At 39.0% G+C, this 24808-nt stretch overlaps 1 protein-coding gene across 1 annotated transcript in view; it reads left to right on the plus strand.

Annotated features, from left to right (window-relative positions):
• Positions 1–24808, plus strand: part of LOC126298441 (titin-like) — a 171230-nt gene that overhangs the window by 109785 nt on the left and 36637 nt on the right. Inside the window, exons 3-4 of the mRNA XM_049989769.1 lie at positions 13181–13354; positions 16902–17056. Coding sequence (XP_049845726.1) covers positions 13181–13354; positions 16902–17056 — 329 coding nt within the window. The remainder of the gene's footprint in view (positions 1–13180; positions 13355–16901; positions 17057–24808) is intronic.

Below are 24808 nucleotides of genomic sequence, written 5' to 3' on the forward strand. Positions count from 1 at the left end.
CACCAGACTTAACTGGGGTGCGGGCCAGCCGAGTACAACCATACCAATGCGAAAGACCGACGGGGGCCTGGTAACATGGAGCCCACTCTGTTGTGGCCACAATGGGAAGTCACAGGGATTCTGGAGCCTTGGAAGAATAATAAATGACGGCGAAAAGCTCAAGTTAAGATGCAGTTTGCGGGAACCAAAGATATGTAGGTCTCTGTTGTTACTCGACCACATACTCTCGTTATTTCTTCAGTTACAGTTGCAGGCAGTTTGTTCTAAATAAGTTGCAGGTGTGGTTTCATGCATCTTCCTCCTACCTGTTTAAATTGATGTATTAATTCTTCATGGTTAAATACTTCAAGGTGTGCAGCTATGACGCAATACACGAATAATATTTAATAATTTCTTTGAACAGAAGAAAGAATATTACACACAGGTGCATCAGCTGGGAAATGATATTGAATTTTGCTGTATAATCAAGAAGTGTTATTAGATCACAGAGAATAATCGAATCATAAAGATTTTTAGAAGCAACGCGGGAAAAACAGCAGCTGGAGTTATGGTTCATTCTTGTCATTATGGCTCATTCTTGTCAGGAATGTGAGAGTAGTTGTAGTCTGTCCACTTTGGCTATTCGCTGATAAGATCTCCAATTGTAAGCCTGTCGGCAGGGAGCACTGCTGCAGCCTACGGCCTTCGCACGTCGTGCTTGTGGCGACGAACTGCAGTTCTGAAGACAGCAGCCTACCCCAGCAGTAATGGCATCGTTTTCAGACACATTTTCAATTGCTGGGCATGCTTGTAATACTTCATAAGAGAATGGCAGATAACAGCGACCCAACAAGTCCTGTGTCGCAGTGTGGCATAGAGAGTGAAACTGACATGGAAAGAATTAAGAGGGAAGTTAGCAGTTCTCATGTTTTCAATTCTGTTATGTACTCTCCTCGAGTTTGTACAGTTTGGAATGGAGACTGTTTCAGAATCTCCAAATAGTGATTCAGTGGCTCAAGTTAAAACGCAACCACTTGTACTCGTGCTGAGCGATTCAGTATCTAGTGGTACGTAATGACAGAATCAGTAGAGGAACAGCTCTCGTCAGATGTCGAACCTGATGAACAAAATGATTTGATATGGTCATTAATTCAAATGCTACGTAATATAAAACCTGAATTATAAAAGGTTAGTGCCCGTCTAAGGTATATTTTAAAAATTGAGATTGCTAAGGTCATTTACTGTGTAAAAATTGAGATTGATCAGGTAAATTCAAGTGTAAAAATAGAAACTGATAACGTGTGTTTCACAACTTTTGCATACGGTGAGTCTACCTTCGAGTCGTGTGAAGCTGCCGCCCGACTTTCGAGAAATATACGTTTTTTGCAGAGTTCTCGTACTAAATCTGAATAGTTCTCCACAGTTTCGCGAAAATAACAGAAGTAATCTGGAAAGTTTTTACGTTGAAAAAAAAATGCCGATTTGCGAGAATAAAATTGTCGTCTTAATTCTGAAGAGCTCCCCAAGTGTTCTACAGAAAACCTCCATGATATTTTTTGTGCAGGTAAGTGTTTGAGATAACTACAATAATGAGGGACCCATTTTCACTAAAGAAAACATAATAAATCACACTAGAGTTCAGACGATATTTCCGATCGCAGTTCTGGATAGCACCCCAAGAGTTTTATCCAAAAACCTAATGTAAATTATTGTGAAGATATTTATAATTGTAATAATGTGGTATTCACTTCGGCCGGCCGCGGTGGTCTCGCGGTTCTAGGTGCGCAGTCCGGAACCGTGCGACTGCTACGGTCGCAGGTTCGAATCCTGCCTCGGGCATGGATGTGTGTGATGTCCTTAGGTTAGTTAGGTTTAAGTAGTTCTAAGTTCTGGGGGACTGATGACCACAGCAATTGGGTCCCATAGTGCTCAGAGCCATTTTATTCACTTCGTAACATACAGTTTTTCGAGCGGAAGCTGAGCGTCGCTGCCCTAATTGTGGTCGGTGCACGTATGTAAACGTGGGCGCACATCGTGTCGACTGTCGTTATGTATCCGACTGCTGACAACCTCAGAGTCTAACGGTAGTTGTCTTTTTGGTCTCCTTATTGCGTTGTATTTCAACAACTTTAATTTAATTTGACACTCTTTGCTACAATTAACTACCGGATTTGAAGGTAGGAGTGTGTGTAATTTGCTTTCACGATCTCCTGTTACTTCGGCGTTCAATACATACTGGGATTTTCCAACATTTAGCAATACATACGCTATTTTTTTTTTTTTCACAGAGGAGTTCAGATGCGTCATGCAATTCGTACACCTTTTGCATCTTCATACAATCATCGTCGGGGTTCTCGTAGAGAAGGTACAAGAATAACTGACCCACGCAGTTACCTTGATTAATTTACCTCAGTTCAAAAGTTATTGCAGAACAGGTGCGATGCTACCCAGATATCATTTTTATAAACATTTTTGGAAGGTGACTATCAACAACCGTCAAGTAATGTATAAAATGCATGTTTCAACTTCAGCTGCTTTTTTTATTTAAAACCCAAAGATCGATCGGTTTCAGTCATGGACAATCTCACGAATTTGCGTTAAAGTCCTGTGTTGTATGCTGGTATTCATGACATGCTCTACACATGAGACGTGGTCATTATTTAAGTAATGAAAGATGTGATATTGAGGCTTAAACAGTTTTAGCCCTAATCCGTGGAGGACGACGGTTCAATCCCGTCTCCGGCTATCCTGATTTAGGTTTTCCGTGATTTCCCTAAATCGTTTCAGGCAAATGCCGGGATGGTTCCTTTGAAAGGGCACGGCCGATTTCCTTCTCAATCCTTCCCTAACCCGAGCTTGCACTCCGTCTCTAATGACCTCGTTGTCGACGGGACGTTAAACACTAACCACCACCACCACCACCCTAATCCGTAAAGATAGTCTGTGACTGAAACCGGTCGATATTTTGGTTTTAAATATAAAAGAAGTTCATTGTCAAACATGTATTTTATATATCATTTTTAGAACTGGAATTGGTGTTAATTTTAATGTCCTTGAAGGTATTGTCAGTATGGAGACATTACATGCTGAAACAAAAGGAACGGAAATATTATCCCTACAAAAATTTAAAAGTAGATTATAGTACGAGGTGCGACAATAAAGTAATGAGACCGACATGAAAAAAATGTTGCTTAACGTTTTAGTCAAGTTTAGTGTTGTCAGCTGGCCGAAGTGGCCGAGCAGCTCTAGGCGCTTTAAGTTCGAATCCTGCCTCGGGCATGGATGTGTGTGATGTCCTTAGGTTAGTTAGGTTTAAACAGTTCTAAGTTCTAGGGGACTGGTAACTTCCGATGTTAAGTCCCATAGTGCTCAGAGCCATTTGAACCATTTGGTGTTGTCTCCTTCAAAGTAGTTCCCTTCTGATTGCACACACTTTTTCCAGCGCTTCTGCTATTGATGGTAACATTTCTGGAACTCATGTTCTGTAATATCCTCCAAGACCCTCGTCACATCTTTTTTGCACATCTTGTTTTGTTTGAAAATGGTGTCCCTTGACCGCCGTTTTGAGTCTAGGAAATAGAAAAAAGTCGCACGGAGCGGTATCTGGCGAATAAGGTGGCTGTGATAGTACTGAAATTTGTTTTGAGGTTAAAAATTGCTTTACTGACAGAGCACTATGGGATGGAGCATCATCGTGATGCAGAATCCAATTATCAGCAATGTTGGCACCGACAGAATGTTTTACGAAGTTTTTCTAACATTTCTTTGTAGTAATATTGGTTAAATGTTTGTTCAGGAGGCACCCACTCCTTATGAACAATTCCCTTGGAATCAAAGCAGCACGCAAGCACTTTGACTTTGACATGCGAGCCTTTTTTGGTCTGGGTGAGCCCTTTGAGCACCATTGCAAACTTTGGCGTTTTGTCTCTGGATCGTACTGAAAAAACCAACTTTCATCACCAGTGATAAAACGGCTCAACAATTCTGGATTGATTTCCGTTTGCTCTAACAAATCGGCTGCCACATTTTTCCGTGTTTCTCGCTGTTGTGGTGTAAGATTTTTGGAGACCATTTTTGCACAAATCTTTCTCATACCAAGATCTTCAGTAATATTAGACGAACTGTTTGATGTTCAGTTCTTCTGCAATCATTTTCACGGATAATCGTCGATCAGATCGTATGACTTCACGCACCCTGGCCAAGTTGACATCCGTCCGTGAGGTTGATGGTCGTCCACTGCGGTCTTCGTCTGCAACATTCGTTCTGCCAACGAAAAACCTGAGCTCTTGACATAACCTCCTGTCCAGAAGCCTTCTGAAACTTACCGTGAGTTGCCATCTCGTTTTCACCCAATTTAACGCAAAAAGAAATGGCATACCGTTGCGCAGTATTATGCGGTTCCATTTCCGTGATGAGAGACACAAACACGTGTTAACTTATTGCAGCACAACTCACGACTGAGCAGTTGCATCGATGTGCCACTTGGACTAGAAGCAACTTATAGACCAAGGTCAAAGATATTGTGCCCACGCAAGCCTGCAGGGTTGCCACATCTTACAGAGAAAATCAGTCTCATTGCTTTATTGTTGCACCTCGTAATGTCATCAGCGTGTGTACTTGTGCCGTCAATGCTGGGTAGAATCAACGGCAGTGCAACGTTGCTCAAAAACTTTTTAAATTGTGCTGTATTAAAATATTTTTGCATTACACACCAAGAGACACTGTTTGGCAAAACCTCAGTATTTTATATAAGCAGCACGTTATGCCAATGTTTTTGAAATGTGTGGATAAACATAGAAGTACGGTATTAACGACACGAGAATTCCGAGCCTTATATGAATTGTTGGATTTCGAATATGATGAACGTATCCTACATTATGAGGCCTAGTGTTTCAATAGGAAAGCTTCTGAATACGCACACGTAGGAAATTCGAAAACTCTGTTCCTGAATTTTTAGAACAGGAAAATACACCACCAAAAGAGAACCTTATGACATGACAATTAGCAGTTTGATTTGACATTTTTAGTTGAAGTTAGATGCCATCTCAAGGCCTAAATTAAAAACTAGAAGGAAAAATCATCATTGCATTGATAATTATATTAAAACTAATCATGTCTCAGTTATAAAATGCGAATTATAGCCAATTTCCATACGTGAAAGAAAAAGGTGCTGCAGATAACGATGTGACCAAATAGACTAGAAAACGTATATATTGCAAGGGTCATTTGAACATGGTTATCATAAGTTTTAAACCAATTTTCAGTTAGTGAACAAAATATAATGCAAATTCCCAGTGAAACAGAAATAGAGCTGATTCGTTTAAAAACAATCTCATTGTTAAAAATGAAAACTGATAAGCTTTTTCATATCAAAATAATCCTACGATAATTACTTTCTGGCATTCATTACCCAGTGAACATTTCCTAGAGCTAAGAACATTTGCACACAGTCATATACCTATGTCTCTTTGAAACGACATACAGAGAAATGCTGTAGCTTTTCAAACGTCACATTTATTAAAGGTGAAACAGCGTCACGGATAAAAGAATCAAATATAATGGTATGTAATTTACCCTGCTGTAACAGATGTTGTTTATTAAAAATATTAATTAAGTCTACAAACAATCGTGTACTGGAATTCCTTCTAGTGTGTGAAAAGAACAGACAACTCAAGTTCAAAGTTCTCAGAGAGCTCTCTCTCTCTCTCTCTCTCTCTCTCTCTCTCTCTCTCTCTCACACACACACACACACACACTCTTCGCATCCAGAAATCTGGCTCAGAGTTTTATTCATCAGACGACTCTCTCCCACTAAGCTAGGTCCACGAAAGCACACACCCTCTCATCGAGGAAATGATTTCCGACTATTGAACACTTGTTCTCCAATAAGCTTGTGCCTTTGAAGTGACGTAAATTAATCGATGTAACTGCGTGAGTCAATTAATCTCCTCTAAGCGAATCAGAGCCTACATCAATCCCCGTTTTCCAACCGCAACAGTGAACGTAAGAAGATACAAAAGGTACTCGAGTTTTATGACGCATCTCGACTCCTCCCTGAAAAAAAAAAAAAAATAGCGTATGTCTTTCAAAATGTTGGAAAATCTCTGTACGTATTGAACACTGAGATGACAGGAGCTCGTGAAAGCAAATTGCAGACCCACCTACCTTCAAATCTGGTAGCTAAGAGTGTCAAATTAAATTAAAGTTGTTGTCATACAACGTAATAAACAGACCAAAAATAACAACTACCGTTAGATTGCTGAGGTTGTCAGTAGCAAGATAAATAACAACGGTCGACACGATATGCACCCACTTGCACCTATATGCACAGATCACAGCTAGGGCAGCGATGCTCAGCTTCCGATCGAAAAACAGTATGTTAAGAAATGGATCCCACATTATTGCCATCATAAATGTCCTCAGAAGAACCTACATTAGGTTTTTCAGGGTTTTTCTTGGGGTGCGATCCAGAACTGTGATTAGAACTGTCATCAGAATTCTAGGGCGATTTCGTATACTTTCTGTAGTGAAAATGGGTCCCCCATTACTGCAGTTACCTCATAAACTAATACCTAGACAAAAATATTATTAAGGTTTTCTGTAGAATACTTGGGGAGCTCTTCCGAATTGTGGCCACAATTTTATTCTCGAAAATCGGCAAATAATTTTTTTCAACATTAAAATTTTCCCGATTACTAGTGTTTTTTCGTCAAGTTGTGCAGAACTATTCAAATTTAGTACAGACAACTCTAGAACTACAGCATATCTACCGAGAACTCTGAAAAAAGTGTATATTTCTTGAAAGTCAGCTATTCAGAAATGTGATCTTAATTTTGTTCAGGAAATTCTACAGAACTAGTAAAAAATTTTACAAAGAACTCTAGAACTATAGCATATCCATAAAGAACTGTGAGAAAAATTATTTTTCTCGAACATCGGTTGCCAGCTTCACAGCAATTGAGTTATTCAGAATTGTGATCATAGTTTCTTTCCGCAAAATTCTACAGAAATACTAAAATTTATAACAGGGAATTTTAGAACTATAGCATACATATGAAGAACTCTGAAAAAATGCAAATTTCTCGAAAATCGGGTGCCAGCTTCACATGAATGTGGAAATGGGCCCTCATTATTGACACTATCTCATAAACTATTAGCCCTACAAAAAATGTCATGAGGGTTCTCCGTAGAACTCTTCGGGAGCTATTCAGAATTTTTTTTCGCAAATCAGGCTATGAATTTTTTGTACAAGATTAAAATTTTCCGAAGTGTTATTGTTTTTTAGCTAAATTCTGTAGAACTATTCAAATTTTGTACAAAGAACTGTAGAACTATGGAATACTTACCAGACGCTCTGAATATATATAATTTTTTTTCCTCGAAAGACGGTTGCCAAATTCACCAGACTGTACCTTCGAAGTAATGGACTTAAACTTGGAATGAACATGCTTTTCCATACGTACTCAGTAGTTGGGCAAGCTGATTTTCAATGTCTTGCTTTACTTCCGATTTAAACTTTAAATTGATGAATTCATTCGTTGTCAATTTCCTTTTATAATTTTACCGAGTGTCTCTCCTACAGGTCGTCAGGCGCATTTTCTCTGTTGTTTGCAATTTCGTTTTTGCAACGTGTAGCTAGAGTTAACCCCAACAAATACTGCTCATGAAGTTTTTCATGCACTGCCAAGCGTCGACGGAAAGCTTTGGTTTGTTTCCCCTCACAAACAAAATGATTTTCAATCCGAATTTTACCTGTCCACTGATAGGGAGGTTGCAAATTAATCTAGTGCGAGATTTGTTTGATCGAAGTGCGTTAAAAGAGACAGTAAAACACGAAGAACAACCAGTTCTCTAGCTGGGACTGGTGTGTCGCTCTAGCCGCGCGGGATTAGCCGAGCGGTTAGCTGGCACGGTAGCTCAGCGTGTTCGTTAATTAAAAAACTTAGTTAATCGATCAACAACGAACTTAAACAGGTGTCTTACGACGTACGCCCCGAGCAGATTCAACGAACGAAATCGAACAAAGTGAGATTAAAAAAAAAAAAAAAAAACGGTCTAAGGCGCTGCAGTCATGACTCTGTGGCTGGTCCCGGCGGAGGTTTGAGTCCTCCCTCGGGCATGGGGGTGTGTGTGTTTGTCCTTAGGATAATTTAGGTTAAGTAGGGTGTAAGCTTAGGGTCTGATGACCTTAGCAGTTAAGTCCCATAAGATTTCACACACATTTGAACTTTTTTTTTGTGTGTCGCTCTAGCCCGTGTTTGCTGCTACCGCCATGCAGCAGCGCAGCTCAGCTCAGTCAAACCTGGATTACTGGTTATTCTTCCTGTTTTAATGTCCCTGTTAATAGATGTCAATAAAGCGAATGTAGTAATAGACTAATTAGAGACCGGAACCCATCTACAAAATTAAAATTTTCCGAAGTATTATTGTTTTTTTAGCTAAATTCTTAGAACTATGTAGAACTATGGAATACTTACCAGGCACTCTGAATATATATATATATATATATATATATATATATATATATATATATATATATATATATATATATAGTAATAGACTAATTAGAGACCGGAACCCATCTACAAAATTAAAATTTTCCGAAGTATTATTGTTTTTTTAGCTAAATTCTGTAGAACTATGTAGAACTATGGAATACTTACCAGGCACTCTGAGTATATATATATATATATATATATTCCACTTTGAAAATCATTTTGTTTGTAATGGGAAACAGACACTTTCTGTCGACGCTAGGTTTCGCGTGAAAGATTTGATGAGCAGATTTATTTGGGCTGCCTCCAGCTACACATTAAAAAAACCGAAATTTCAAATATTTGCCGAAATACCAGAGAAAATGAGCCTGACGGCTCTATGGAGGGAACCCTGTATTTCCATCTGCTCAAACAGATTCATGAGGCTGCTTTTTTCAGCAGTGTTTAGTACCCCGTGCTACTGAGAGTTGTCTACATTGCAAATATGAATGATGTGTTTATTCAGAAAGGTGCCATGAGCTATTAATAGCCACACCAGCGACTCTTGGTTTTGTGCTTAGTTCTAAGTAATGTTTATAGTTCCTGCAGTAGATTTTTAAATCCATAAAGTTAATGCTGTCGTTCTCATGCCCTATAGTGAACTTAATGTTCTTCGTGTGCTGCTTATGTTGTGTCGGCGTGGGTCTGACGTGGTACTGTGGATTCTGCCTGATTTGGCGCTGCGATGTTGGTTGCAGATGCATATTCGTGAACACAACACTGGAATTTTTATAAATTGTTTATACGTCTTCCACAACACTGGTTGCAACCGACAGCTGACCGTCATTCACAATCACGCTCGAGTTCGCGCTCTCACTTTCACTGCTGCTGTGTTAAGCTGAACGGATTTTTTTTTTTTTGTTTTTTGAGGGGGGGGGGGGGGATTTGGCAAATGTAGTATCCTAACATATGTAATTTGTACTTTCTGTGTTAAAAAATAATGTTAACGACATCATTTACCATCGTCCACCACGCGCGATTTCTTCGTGTGTAGGGCCTTGTTTCCCTTATAAATTCCCTAATTCCGTTATAGACAGTACAATTAAAAACTACGGGCTTGGCTGTTTCCGTACGAGAACATGGACAGATATAATTGTTTTTCTTGTTGTAGCTGTGCAGGTAAACAGTAATATATGGGCCGTAACAATGATGTGTGATGTGCAACGATACGGTTGCGGTTTGTGTGGTCCACGGCTAGGCGTTCGCGAATTTTAAGGAAAAGCTGGCGCACGTTTTGGCCGCTTCCTCTGTTCTCTCAGTTGTTATGTCATACATCACCTTCCAGTTCAGGACATGGGCTTTGGTTGTTATTCTTTGCTTCAAGTACCCTTCACAGACCCAGTCGGAGGCCGCACGACATTTTTCAGCTGTCTGCTGGGTGCATGCCGAGGATCACCATCAAATCATCCGTTGGTGTGGTGCCAAAGACATCACAGGGATTACCTGAGTCTGTTCTACCAGGTATTTGTTACGAAGCGTATGATGGCTGTGGAAACGGCACCTTGTAAGTGAATGGTCAAACCAGACATGTCTAAACCTGCCCTGAAACATTTTATGCAGGGGAGAAACGCACTGCAAGTAGTTTTTATGTAGAAAATTGACAAATTCGTAACTCGCCAGGCGGCTAGAGAAGCGTGCACACCTGCCGCAGCTGTAGCAGACAGTGCATGCGCAACACACTGGCAACAGATCCTTCGTTGACAGTACGGCCGGCCGCGGTGGTCTCGCGGTTCTAGGCGCGCAGTCCGGAGCCGTGCGACTGCTACGGTCGCAGGTTCGAATCCTGCCTCGGGCATGGATGTGTGTGATGTCCTTAGGTTAGTTAGGTTTAAGTAGTTCTAAGTCTAGGGGACTGATGACCTCAGATGTTGAGTCCCATAGTGCTCAGAGCCATTGTCAGTACATCGATAAATAGATAACATGGCACAATGCGATCGTAATTTGTAAATGGAATTTCAGGTTCTGTTGATAGTTTCCGTGACACAATAAGTTGTTCACAGTTACTATTTGCACGAGTTTACAGCTCATTTAATGTCCATATTAATTAGCAATTGCCTTTGCGGTATGAGTAAGTGTTAACAATGGAGAAAAAACTGTATTAATTTTCTTTGTGATTTCTTCGTATATGCTTGCTAACAGCATCTATCTTTTCACAAGTTACAGTGTTTCACAGTAATTTGGAACCCAATTAATGTTTGCAGCCTTACAAAGATGAAATATAAAGAACGTGGTATACAATCGAAATCACTTACGTCTCCTGAAGACCTACATGCGTGTTACTCATTAGTAAATTTCTTGGACATTCATTTGAACGATGTCGACATATTCGTTAGAAATTGGGGAAACTTTAGAAGTAACAGGAAATAATTCTGACGATTGCGTGAATCATGGTTCGACTGATGAAGCTCTAATTAAAGTCCACACCAAAGATGAAGTATCCAAATCCAAAGAAAACATGTAGAATAATAATTTTCAGTAACAAAGAGAAGGCCTTTGCCTTTCACGGGAAAGTGTTCTACCAACTGAGCTACCCAACCCCAACCACAACTCACAACCTGTCCCTTCCTCCATGAGTGCTAGTCATGCAAGTTTTACAGGAGAATTTCTGTGAAGTCTGTGGAAGGTAGGAGATAAGGTACTGGCAGAAGTGAAGCTCTGAGGATGGTTCGCGAGTTGTGGTTGGGTAGTTCAGTCAGGCAATAACTTGCCTGTTAAAGGCAAAGGTCCCGAGTTCAAGTCTAGGTCTTGCACACAACTGTAATCTGTCATGAAGTTTCAAGAGTTGAGTTGTATGTACATAGGTATCCTGCCAGATATTGTCCAACAAAGATGGTATCTCAAAAAAATGTACAAAAAATTGTTATTGTAAGGGCACTGGATTACTATGCAGAGGATAAGAAAGAACAGAAACCATGCCTCCATAAAATTGATTTGCCTCTGTGGGCAATGAATCCACCAGCTTCAGTGTGGATGCACAATTATGTTGGATCTCCTCTAGGAATCTCAAAGCAACACGCATGGAGGAAAAGGATGAGGATTGTGGAATGGTGGGAATGTGGGTCAGCTTAGAGGCTTGCCGACTTAGTCTATGCAGTTGTGATAAACACTGTGTCTGGAGGGCACAGTGGTTAATGCAAATTCCTAGTAAGCAGAATATTCCAGGTTTGAATCTCAGTCCGGCACACCACTGATGCTGCATAAAGTCCTGATGCAGCTGACATAAATAGTCCCTTGCCTTTCCTCCCTCTTTCCCCCTTTTCCCTTCACCCCCAGTATGCATAGTATGTATCACAGTTGCGGATACTGTGTGGTATCTATTCTTTCAGACATGTCTGAAAGAACAGACACCACACATTCGTATGTATCTTCACATTTTGCATGCAAAGAGTTTTGATCCATATCGTGTGTCACTTTACTGGCTGATGAACCAGTGGGATTGCAAAGGATGCATGAAATTTTGTTACTTGGTTCTGTTGTGACATGAAGACAGTAGATTCTATTTTCATAGAATTGTCTTTATTGATGAAGCTAACTTTACAAACTATGGAAAGCTGAATGTGTTACCGGGGGGGGGGGGGGGGGGGGGGGTTATTGAGCATCCAGATTGACTGTAGTAGGTTAAACAACAGGGGCAGTGGAGTATGAAGTTAAGTGCAGGTTCATTGGAAAATGTGTGGTGGGTACTTACTTCACAGAGGTGGTCTTAACAGTTAAAGATAAGCACAACTTTTTACTGAAGTGCTACTACCTCTCCTTGAGGAAGAGCCACTTCAAACATGTAGATGCGTGTGGTACCACTACAAGAGATGCCTGACTCAGTACTAGCTTGTAATTAGGCAACTTCTCACCCAGATCTTTCCTGTTTGCTGGATCATATGTGAAGACATCATCAGCTGACCCCCACACTCACCTGTTTTGACACCACTAGACTTTTTCTCTGGTATAAACTAAAATATGAAGTCTATGCGAAAGTTCCAAAAACTCATTAAGATTTCAAAAATCACACTGTTGCAACATGTGAAAAGATACCAAAGTAATCTCTCCAGTCTGTCCACATTTTCTTGCATCAGTGACTTACAACATGTATTGCAGTAGACTGAGATTTTGGAGCACTTGAAGACACTAATGGAATTTTAAGGAAATGTATATTCCTTTATGTTGTATATGTGATTTGGCAATGTAAGTGCACATCTCAACATTAAAGTCTGGACAACAAGTTATCATTTAACCTTCTTTATACCTCTATGCCCTGTTTTATAAATTCATTCAAATTTTGATGAACATCTTTCTTTTAAAGGTCTGGCAGAAACAAGAGCAAAACTGTTATGATAGCTAACTGGTGAATCATCCTTAGGTGCCATATCCTTTGACTTCCAGTTGATCTGTCAGTCCAGTGATGTCAGTTTTAGAACTAAGATAGTAGCAACAGAAATTACTATAGCTTCATTTGAACTGTCAGTGGTTACACCAAAAATTCTATGAGAATATCTGATTTCATTTCTGTATCCAACTATTGTAATTGAGTCTTTTTTGCTTTAACTAAAAACAGAACTGTTTTATCCTTCAGAACACAGTTTTAGGTTAAACATTAAATTTCTTTTACAGCTCTCAGTCTCACAGGAACCACACAAGAAATATATTAATAATTCATTTTCTCATGTTTACAGGTTTTGCTTGCTGAACTGAAAGGGACTGATAGGTATTATGCCGTAAAGTGTCTGAAGAAAGATGTGGTGCTAGAGGATAATGACGTGGAGTGTACACTTATAGAACGTAAGGTTTTAGCCCTTGGGACTAAACATCCATACCTATGTCATCTGTTTTGCACATTTCAAACAGAAGTAAGTATTCAAATCTCATATTTCTTCAGGTAGTTCTTTTCACCATGTAGCCTGAAATGTCTGATTTTAATGACGTTTTATTTTTTGTTTCACAGTTCTCTGTGTTGTCTTACCTTTTGTTGTTTGCTTTCTTTCTGTCCTTCATATAAAAACCCACAAATTAAGAACTTATTTTGGGTCATAAATCTACTTTGCCGATATCTGCTTACTTCTTGTAAAACTCAAATAACTTAGTGGCCTCTGTTTCATTAAAATGCCTGAGATCATATCTTCCATTCTTGGGCTTTTTTCAGGTAACTATGTAAAAAAGATAAAACTGTTTCAAGCTCATAGTGGGATAGTTTTTTCAAGAATGCCATGGGTAATTCACTGTCCCATTCTTTTGCAGTCTGAGTTTTCATTCAGTTTCTAACCACATTGTGTCTGATGAAAAAATTGTTATCTATTTCCTCTTACTCTTTCTTTGAGATACACACTAGAAATGACATTATCCACAAGGTAACATCAGTTGCACTTGTGACTCATCGATTTTGATCTGTGTTTCTTTATCTTTCTTAAATATGTGAAAAGAAAAGTCAGTGTGATGCCTTCTCTTACCACTACAGATTGTATTATTAGCTATGTGAATGAAATGACTGAACATCACATCCACAAATGTAGCTTTTTCCTATGAACACAATTCGTGAAATTCTGATCACAAAAACTCTATGGATCATACATCTCACCCATACCTTCCAGATTTAGCAGTGTTTATTCTGATGTTCCTCATTTCTCATCTTGGATTAATGTTACAGAAGAGCTTCATTTGTCATACATTTTATTACTACTCTTAAGAAAATAGTTGGAGTCACCGAAGTTTAGAAATCTTGAGAACATATATGGAATACAGTTATGACCTACTACTGCAGACCTTCTGCTGTGATGATGGCAGCAAAAATATCTTTTTTCAGACTTTGGCCATTGTGAAAATTACTTTCTGTGTTATGTCACTTTGGTTGTGGATGAAACTAGTGGTTCTCATATTTGCACACTTATGTGTTCCTGTAGACAACAAACATAATGCTTCTGCTTATGCATGTGATCTATGGAACTGAAGGTAAATAAAACTGTTACAATGTTCAAATTGTATGACTTGTCACTACAGAGCTTTTTGCATGAAGAATACGAAGCAAGGCTGAGAGTGAGAGGGAAGCATTTGCAGACAAAGACAGGGGCAGATTTAACCTGGCCTTATGAAATATTCACAATTGTTGGTGAACAACATCCATAACACCTTGCCAACTGTCTGCAACAACTTGCTCTATCAGCAATATTACACACACACACACACACACACACACACACACACACACACACACACACACACACAAAACCTCTCTCTCTCTCTCTCTCTCTCTCTCTCTCTCTCTCTCTCTCTCTGTTTCCCCTGGTGAATACAATTCATTATCAACTAGCTTTTTACTTCTTCCATGCTATGACTGGTAACTAGCTATATAACTTGTTGGACAGTGTTTGACATAATATTTGGTAAAAGATAAACATCCACTAGGCTTAATTATGCAGTTGACAAGCAACAAACAGTGCCACATTATTAAATATCTAGATTCTGCAATCAACAAAGCCACGAAGTGAAACATTCACACAAAAATGGATGTGAACAGAAAAATAGGGAACTCCATTTCACTGAAAATCTCAGTGCTAGACTACTTTATTAGTTGCTAACTGAATACCCTGCATTGCCCAATTATGGTTTTATTCCAATCTTCTATTAATCCATTTCTTCACTCCCCCCCCCCCCCATCTCTGTCCATCTCCTTCCCCCTCCTCCAAGAGGATCTTCTCCTCCACCCCCCTCCCTCTGCCCATCTCTCCCTCCCTTGTCTCTATCACCTCCCTCTCAGTCCATCTCTTCGTCCCCCCATCATGTCTCCTCCTCCTCCTCTCTCTGTAAATCTCCTTCTCACTCCTCCCTCTGCCCATCTTCTCCTCACTCCTCCCTCTGTCCATCTCATCCTGCTCTGTTCCCTGTCCATCCCCTCCTCTTTACTTTCTCTGTCATCTGCTCCTCCAGCCTCTGTCCATCTGCTCCTTTCCCCTTTGTCCATCTCGTCCTCTTCCCTCTCTTTGTCCATCTTCTCCTTCTGTGTCCATCCCCTCCCTACCCCTTCTCTCTCCATGTTATCACTCATACCCTAATAGGAAATGACTGGTTCTTATTTCCACAGTATCTCTTTCCAGACAGTTAGTGGTATGTGTACCAAGTTTGGTTGAAAGTGGTTCAGTGGTTTAAAATGAGATGTGGAACTTACATACATTTTTATAATATTTGTGGATTACAAAACTGCACCTTGATACCGTACAAAAGGGTATTCATTCAAGTCTTTTGTGTTATGGGCTATCAAGAAATATTGCTCAAAGCTGAAGATCCCAATCTGAGTGAACTAACTGAGAATATTCAGTTTAGTTATCATGACTTTTTCAAATCATACAATATTGGATTACAGAAATACTAATCAATTCTGAGTAGAAGATGTTTTAATAAGTGATCCATTCAAGATTGCTTAAAGTAAGAGAAAGAAACATATATCAACAGTTCACAGCACCTGAGAAACTGAATTTGTGTAATTATGTAAGGAAGCAGGAAATGCAATTATATCACATAAAACTATATGTGAAGGGAATATTGCAAGTCAACAGTTTCTCTTTTTGTTCTGTGGGTGCATAAAGAGTTTCTTATAATTCAAATTTACCACAGCGTTTCTTCCATTTCATCTTCTGTACAAGGATTATGGAAGGCAGAATTGACAGTCCTGGAAATTTTGAATGGAGACAATAAGAATTAATGAAGCCAAGTTAGAAGGTTTAGGTGAAATACATTATGCGCAGAAAGTTAGTCATCAGAACATCAAGCACTTATGTCCTTAGGAAGAAACTAAGCCCATTAATTAGATGTGTGGCCATTGGATTTACTAATCTGTCAACAGTTCATTCATTTAATTGATGTAGCTAACAATAAAAAAATACATTGTGAAGGAATTCAGATGTAGAACAGTCATGCAAAGCACCATGTCAACATTTCTCTGTAGGCATATTACAGAGTTAAAGAAAGCTAGAACAAGGTAAGGGCATCATGAATACTAGCCATAATATAGGTGATATCACCCAATCTAATGACAGCATCCATACAGAAAATCTTACAATTATCTATGTGCAAATTGGAGCCTGTGTGTACTACTATTCCTTTGTGTACTTGAATGTTCAGACTGCCTTATAATTGTCTCCTGTGATGAGTGAGTGAGTGACAAGTGAAGGTAACAATGACACTAACAAAAGTAGGTATATGTCATTATTCCTTAGTTCTTGGAGAACGAGGTTAAGAGATTGCCAGTTCCTACTTGCATTTAGAAATTACATTAATTGAGAATCTTAGTAATATTTTTCTACAAAAATTAGCTTCATGTATTTTATTTTTCAGTCGATTTAACATCCACATTTACTTAGCTTGCATTACTTCATCACTTCCAATATTTTCTTTTCTTTTTCCAAGTCACATCTATTGTTCGTGCTGGAGTACCTGAATGGTGGTGACCTAATGTTTCATATACAGCAGAGTGGTAGATTCCCTGAACCACGTGCAAGGTTTTATGCAGCTGAGATTGTTTCTGGCCTCAAGTTCCTGCACAAAAAAGGAATAGTATACAGGTAAAAACACTATTAGACTATTTACATTTATTTATGCCATGCTTAATTATTATTTTTATATCTGTCATTTAGTGCATTAAAGACAGATTCCATTTCCTTGGATGTTTAGTTACATGCTAAACATGGATTTTAAAGATTTGTCACAAGCTTTCTTTTTTCCCTTGCCCTCATAATTTTTCTAGCATCATCACAGCTACAGAATAAGTACTGTAACAAATAACTAAATATGCATATGTGTAAGCTACCATGACCAGCATAGTGAGTGCACGTACATCAGGTAGATGAAGTAACCTTAGATTTCAGGAAGAAAGTAATAATACTATCCCAAAGAAGGTAGGTACTGGCGGGTGTGAATGTTATTGAGCCATCAGTTTACTAAATCAGGCAGTGTGTTCCAAAACGTGTCTTGTCCATTGTAAGAAAGTTTAGTGGAGTTGCAAACAACTAAATGGCTATTAATGGCAACTTAAATTGTACTTTTTACCTGATAGGAATGCATAACTTTGATATAGTATGTCATGTGTAATTGTAAATATAAATATTCCCACTGAGAAATAAGTTATTGTGCTTTAAACATAGGAATAGACAAATTTTGGGTCAGCACACTAAAATTGCTTAGTTCAAGTACTCAATAATATAGTTCTTTTTTATATGTTTAGGGTAGTGCTAATAAATTCAGTTGAAACTCATTTGTTCAAACTTTAAAAATGCATTGCATAGTGAACAATTGTGAATCCGCTCATTATTCATCATACAGAATTCAGATAACTAAGTGTATCAAAGCCTCTTGAATTTCACAGTCTCTTCAGGGGAGACATTTGTTTGTCCAGTATCAGATGAAAATACTCTCTTTCAGAAAACCCTTTGCACATTCAGCTTCTACTTCAATCCAAAATGTTTTTCTGGCAAATGCTTTATGCCATGAATCTTGGCTTAATTCAAGGGCACTTCTGATGACACAACTGGCAGAATATCCAAATTCATAAAATATTTACCTGTCTTCATCACAGACCTTCCAGAACCACAATTTGTGTTATGATTTGGTTCTGCTTTTACTGTCACATTTCCTTCTGAAGCTTTGCTCAAAGTAAAGCACTTAGCTGAAGAAAATTTGAAATGATAGCTACTTGGTTTCTTCATCATTTCTTCTGCAGTCTTCTTCCAGTCTCTCACTGTGCATTCCACATTCAGTTTAGAAACTTGAGAATGTGATGAGAAAATATTTTCATACTCTTTTCGATCACAAATTACAAACTGAGTGCTAATTCCCTTTTCTATTTGTCCAAACACTCTGTATGACGGGGAAAAAGGATGGGGAATATCAGTTCAGTACACTTTACATTTGGGGTGACTCACTTTTGACAGAAAATAGCAGTGTGTCTTTATGGCTGTAGAGTTTCAGTTCTGCCCTCTGCAGCCATCAGGACAAAGCTGTAGAGTTGATTAGTTAGACTAATCACATTTAGACAGCCTGTGTCTGTTGTCAGTTTAGTATGTGAATGACCCACCGGAACTGTTGAATTATAGGTGTATATCTATCAACTGTAAAAAGCAAACTCAGGTGGTATTTTAAGATTAACCAGATTTTTCTGGCTGTCAATATTATAAGCATATCAACCATTTTCTCTTCTAGTTTTGTGTGAAAAGCTTTAGATTTTAGCTTGTGCAGTCTAAGTTGCATCATAACTGAATTCTTAGTTCGTGTATCCTTTGTATGCTCAATATTTCCCTTACGTGTATTGCACGTAAAGCATGCATATAAGCTTTGCATGCTTGATTTTTCCCTTAATTTGAATGCATGTTAATCATGTACCTGTGACAGGTGATCAGAAATTGATATTGTGGATGGCATTTTATTTGTTCTGTTGTCTACAAAGCAGCTTATGCATAAGACATTGGACAAGTCAACGAATAAGTATTCAAGTAAAAATGATTTCTATTTACACTTACTTGAGATCACACTAACACACTTCATACATTAAGTATTTACGTAGTACACTTAATAAAGTTAAATATTATTCAATGGAGTAAAAGTAGTAATGCTATGAATATAACTTTAGTAATTACTTTTACATAATTAGGAAATTTGCTAGCAAGTGGAAAGTACTGTTTTGGCATAGAGATGTTGATTTTGATCATATTTAAGTTTTTGTTCAGTCTGGTAAAGTGATCATGATGGTCACAGTTTATATGTAATCTCTAGTCATTACCTATTACATTTATTTTAAAGAATATAAAAGCTTCCATAATGTAGGTGCATTTTAAAGAAGGAATAACAGAGATCTGAAGCAGAGGTTTGCATGAATCTCTGGGTTTGCATCAAAACATGATTCTAATGGCCCCTGTTTCTGAGTTTGAAATGGCTGATAGTTGTTTTAGAGTTTACATATAATGGGACCCCATATTTGTGGTGAGCATGAAAGTAAGAGGAGGAAGATAGTAGTGTTCAATGTCCTGTTGACAACCAGGTCATTAGATATGGAGCATAAGCTCAGATTAGGGAAAGTTGGGGAAGGAAGTCAGCCATGCCCTTTGTAAGGAACATTCCTGGATCTGCCTGAAGCTATTTAGGGAAATCACAGAAAACCTAAATCTGGATGGCTGGACATGGGTTTGAATTGTCATCCTCCTGAATGTGAATCCAGTGTGCTAACCACTGTGCCACCTTGCTTTGTAGGATGAAAGTAGACATGATATGCATTCATTACTGTTTTCTCACTGCTGCATGATTTTAGTGTGCAAATAAAGTAACTTCTTTTGTTCAGTTTTGTGTTAAGGCATTCAATATGTTTATTTTATTTTAAATTCCTTTCTAGCCAGATCCTAAGTCTTTGGCTTCCATGTGGTTACCAACTAGTTCATTGTTGTTAGAGAAAAAAAATGGGGTACATGTCTTCTTGTTTGGAGCATGGTGGAATTTCAGTGCGATAGGTATTTCTTTTACTATTCATTACAAGTTGTTTGTTCTGTGCCCAGCTGCCAAGTTGTTTTGAATTGGTTTATAGTCTGGCATGTATTTAGAAATAGCTTTTATGTTGACATTTGTGTGCTTCATGTATGATGCTTGCTTATGATTGCTCAGTAATGAATTGCTCCAATTGTTGGACAGACCTAGCACACCACGTTTTTCAAACTTTGGCAGTAGAATCTTATGATCCACCATGTTAAAAGCTTTTGATAGGTGAAATAGATATAACCATTGATTCTTATTTGTCAGGCTTAGTATGCTGTTGGTGCACTTATAAATGCCAATAGATGTCGTTCTAATATTTCTGAATCCATGTTGTTCGATGGTTCCTTTGAAAGGATACGGCCGACTTCCTTCCCCGTCCTTCTCTAATCCGATGAGACCGATGACCTCGCTGTCTGGTCTCCTTCCCCAAACAACCCAATCCATGTTGTTCATTACATAGGATATTGCTTTTACTTACAAATTCCATAATTTGTGATACTACCTTTTTTCTAAAATTTTGTAAATGAAAGAGGAAACTGTGATGGGTCTGTAATTATTTGCATCGTCTCCCTCACCTTTTTTATGTACTGGAATAACGTTAGATGTTTTCAGTGCATCAGGGAAAGAGCCTGCTTGAAGTCAGCAATCACATCAATGTGTAAGTATTTCAACTAGAATTCAAATAACTTATGAGAATGCATCCGGGTGTTGTCATTGACAACCACAGATATTTTGGCAGGTGCACACACCATCATTTTCAAGGCAAAACTGCAGCCAGCAAGTGCTGTGCAAGAGAATTTAAAGCCTCAGTTTGTACATAATTTCTGAAAAGATTTCTGTGAATGCATACGTGAAAACACACACACACACACACACACACACACACACACACACACACACACACAAAGAAGACTGATAAGACGACTGATACTGAAAATTAATAATCAGTAGCTGAGGTAGAAATAACTCTGTCCTTTTTTTTGATGAGGGAAAGAACAGTGTTCTATGCGTAATTTAAGCAAGAACTTCTATCTCAGTTTATAACGTAACTTGCTTAAAGTGCATGTCAGAATCTCTGTGTTTTTATTTTCCATAGGATGATCTTTGCCCAGACAGTGTTCTGCAATAGTAGATTTGCTCAGCTGCTGTAAGTGTGTGTGTATATGACATTCCACAATTGCAAGGTATATGATGGGAACCTGCCTTATGCAAACCAAGATCATCCTTTACAGGAACTAAAAGTCTTAGCTGGTGATCAAAAAATTTATTTAAAGTCATGTTTCTGCAAAATATGACCAATCCTTTTAGAACTGCTCCATGCCTAAGGTAAAAAGTCTGTTGACTTTGGTGCCACCTCTGCATTATACTCACTCACCTGGTTCATGGTTGGTGAATAGTGCAATGCACATGTGATCTTTCACTATAACCATTCTAGTAAAAGGTGCCCACAAAATGGGCTAACTTACTTGACATGTGCAGGATCTGATATGACATGGGCCCTGTGAACCAAGGTACTAGAACCTCTTCATGCTGAAGGTGACAACTATCAGCCTGTAGATTACATGTCAGTGTGAGTATGTTTCAAATATACAGCATATCTCAAAGTACCATCAGCCTCCCTGCTGACCATCACATCAAGGAAGGGGAGGCAGCCATCCTGGTCAACTTCCACTCTGAAATGAATATTTGGGTGTATTGAATTCAGGTGTCCTAAACAGTAGCTCAATTTCCCACTGCCATGAGGCCAAACAACAAAACTTTTATCTACATACCTGAAACCCCCCCCATGAACCATGGACCTTGCCGTTGGTGGGGAGGCTTGCGTGCCTCAGCGATACAGATGGCCGTACCATAGGTGCAACCACAATGGAGGGGTATCTGTTGAGAGGCCAGACAAACATGTGGTTCCTGAAGAGGGGCAGCAGCCTTTTCAGTTGTTGCAGGGGCAACAGTCTGGATGATTGACTGATCAGGCCTTGCAACATTAACCAAAACGGCCTTGCTGTGCTGGTACTGCGAATGGCTGAAAGCAAGAGGAAACTACAGCCGTAATTTTTCCCGAGGGCATGCAGCTCTACTGTACGGTTAAATGATGATGGCGTCCTCTTGGGTAAAATATTCCTGAGCTAAAATAGTCCCCCATTCGGATCTCCGGGCGGGGACTACTCAGGAGGACGTCGTTATCAGAAGAAAGAAAACTGGCGTTCTACGGATCGGAGTGTGGGATGTCAGATCCCTTAACCGGGCAAGTAGGTTAGAAAATTTAAAAAGGGAAATGGATAGGTTAAAGTTAGATTAGTGAAGTTCGGTTGCAGGAGGAACAAGACTTCTGGTCAGGTGAATACAGGGTTATAAATACAAAATCAAATAGGGGTAATGCAGGAGTAGGTTTAATAATGAATAAAAAAATAGGAGTTCGGGTAAGCTACTATAAACAACATAGTGAACGCATTATTGTGGCCAAGATGGACACAAAGCCCATGCCTACTACAGTAGTACAAGTTTATATGCCAACTAGCTCTGCAGATGATGAAGAAATTGATGAAATGTATGATGAGATAAAAGAAATTATTCAGGTAGTGAAGAGGGACGAAAATTTAATAGTCATGGGTGACTGGAATTCGTCAGTAGGAAAATGGAGAGAAGGAAATATAGTAGGTGATTATGGATTGGGGCTAAGAAATGAAAGAGGAAGCCGTCTGGTAGAATTTTGCACAGAGCATAACTTAATCATAGCTAACACTTGGTTCAAGAATCATAAAAGAAGGTTGTATACATGGAAGAATCCTGGAGATACTAGAAGGTATCAAATAGATTATATAATGGTAAGGTAGAGATTTAGGAATCAGGTTTTAAATTGTAGGACATTTCCAGGGGCAGATGTGGACTCTGACCACAATCTATTGGTTATGACCTGTAGGTTAAAACTGAAGAAACTGCAAAAAGGTGGGAATTTAAGGACATGGGATCTGGATAAGCTGAAAGAACCAGAGGTTGTACAGAGTTTCAGAGAGAGCATAAGGGAACAATTGACAGGAATGGGGAAAGAAACACAGTAGAAGAAGAATGGGTAGCTCTGAGGGATGAAGTCATGAAGGCAGCAGAGGATAAAGTAGGTAAAAAGACGAGGGCTGCTAGAAATCCTTGGGTAACAGAAGAAATATTGAATTTAATTGATGAAAGGAGAAAATATAAAAATGCATTAAGTGAAGAAGGCAAAAAGGAATACAAACGTCTCAAAAATGAGATCGACAGGAAGTGCAAAATGGCTAAGCAGGGATGGCTAGAGAACAAATGTAAGAATGTAGAAGCTTATCTCACTAGGGGTAAGATAGATACTGCCTACATTAAAATTAAAGAGACCTTTGGAGAGAAGAGAACCACGTGTATGAATATCAAGAGCTCAGATGGCAACCCAGTTCTAAGCAAAGAGGGGAAGGCAGAAAGGTGGAAAGAGTATATAGAAGGTTTATACAAGGGCGATGTACTTGAGGACAGTATTATGGAAATGGAAGAGGATGTAGATGAAGACAAAATGGGAGATAAGATACTGCGTGAAGAGTTTGACAGAGCACTGAAAGACCTGAGTCGAAACAAGGCCCCCGGAGTAGACAACATTCCATTAGAACTACTGACGGCCTTGGGAGAGCCAGTCATGACAAAACTCTACCAGCTGGTGAGCAAGATGTATGAGACAGGCGAAATACCCTCAGACTTCAAGAAGAATATAATAATTCCAATCCCAAAGAAAGCAGGTGTTGATAGATGTGAAAATTACCGAACAATCAGTTTAATAAGTCACAGCTGCAAAATACTAACGCGAATTCTTTACAGATGAATGGAAAAACTATTAGAAGCCAACCTCGGGGAAGATCAGTTTGGATTCCGTAGAAATGTTGGAACACTTGAGGCGATACTGACCTTACAACTTATCTTAGAAGAAAGATTAAGAAAAGGCCAACCTAGACTTAGATAAAGCTTTTGACAATGTTGACTGGAATACTCTCTTTCAAATTCTGAAGGTGGCAGGGGTAAAATACAGGGAGCGAAAGGCTATTTACAATTTGTACAGAAACCAGATGGCAGTCATAAGAGTCGAGGGGCATGAAAGGGAAGCAGTGGTTGGGAAAGGAGTGAGACAGGGTTGTAGCCTCTCCCCGATGTTATTCAATCTGTATATTGAGCAAGCAGTAAAGGAAACAGAAGAAAAATTTGGATTAGGTATTAAAATTCATGGAGAAGAAGTAAAAACTTTGAGGTTCGCCGATGGCATTGTAATTCTGTCAGAGACGGCAAAGGACTTGGAAGAGCAGTTGAACGGAATGGACAGTGTCTTGAAAGGAGGATATAAGATAAACATCAACAAAAGCAAAACGAGGATAATGGAATGCAGTCAAATGAAATCGGGTGATGCTGAGGGAATTAGATTAGGAAATGAGACACTTAGAGTAGTACAGGAGTTCTGCTATTTAGGAAGTAAAATAACTGATGATGGTCGAAGTAGAGAGGATATAAAATGTAGACTGGCAATGGCAAGGAAAGCGTTTCTGAAGAAGAGAAAGTTGTTAACATCAAATATAGAGTTATGTATCAGGAAGTCGTTTCTGAAAGTATTTGTTTGGAGTGTAGCCATGTATGGAAGTGAAACATGGACGATAACTAGTTTGGACAAGAAGAGAATAGAAGCTTTCGAAATGTGGTGCTACAGAAGAATGCTGAAGATAAGGTGGATAGATCACGTAACTAATGAGGAGGTATTGAATAGGATTGGGGAGAAGAGAAGTTTGTGGCACAACTTG

Source organism: Schistocerca gregaria, chromosome X, assembly GCF_023897955.1.
Source record: "Schistocerca gregaria isolate iqSchGreg1 chromosome X, iqSchGreg1.2, whole genome shotgun sequence".
NCBI lineage: Eukaryota > Metazoa > Arthropoda > Insecta > Orthoptera > Acrididae > Schistocerca > Schistocerca gregaria.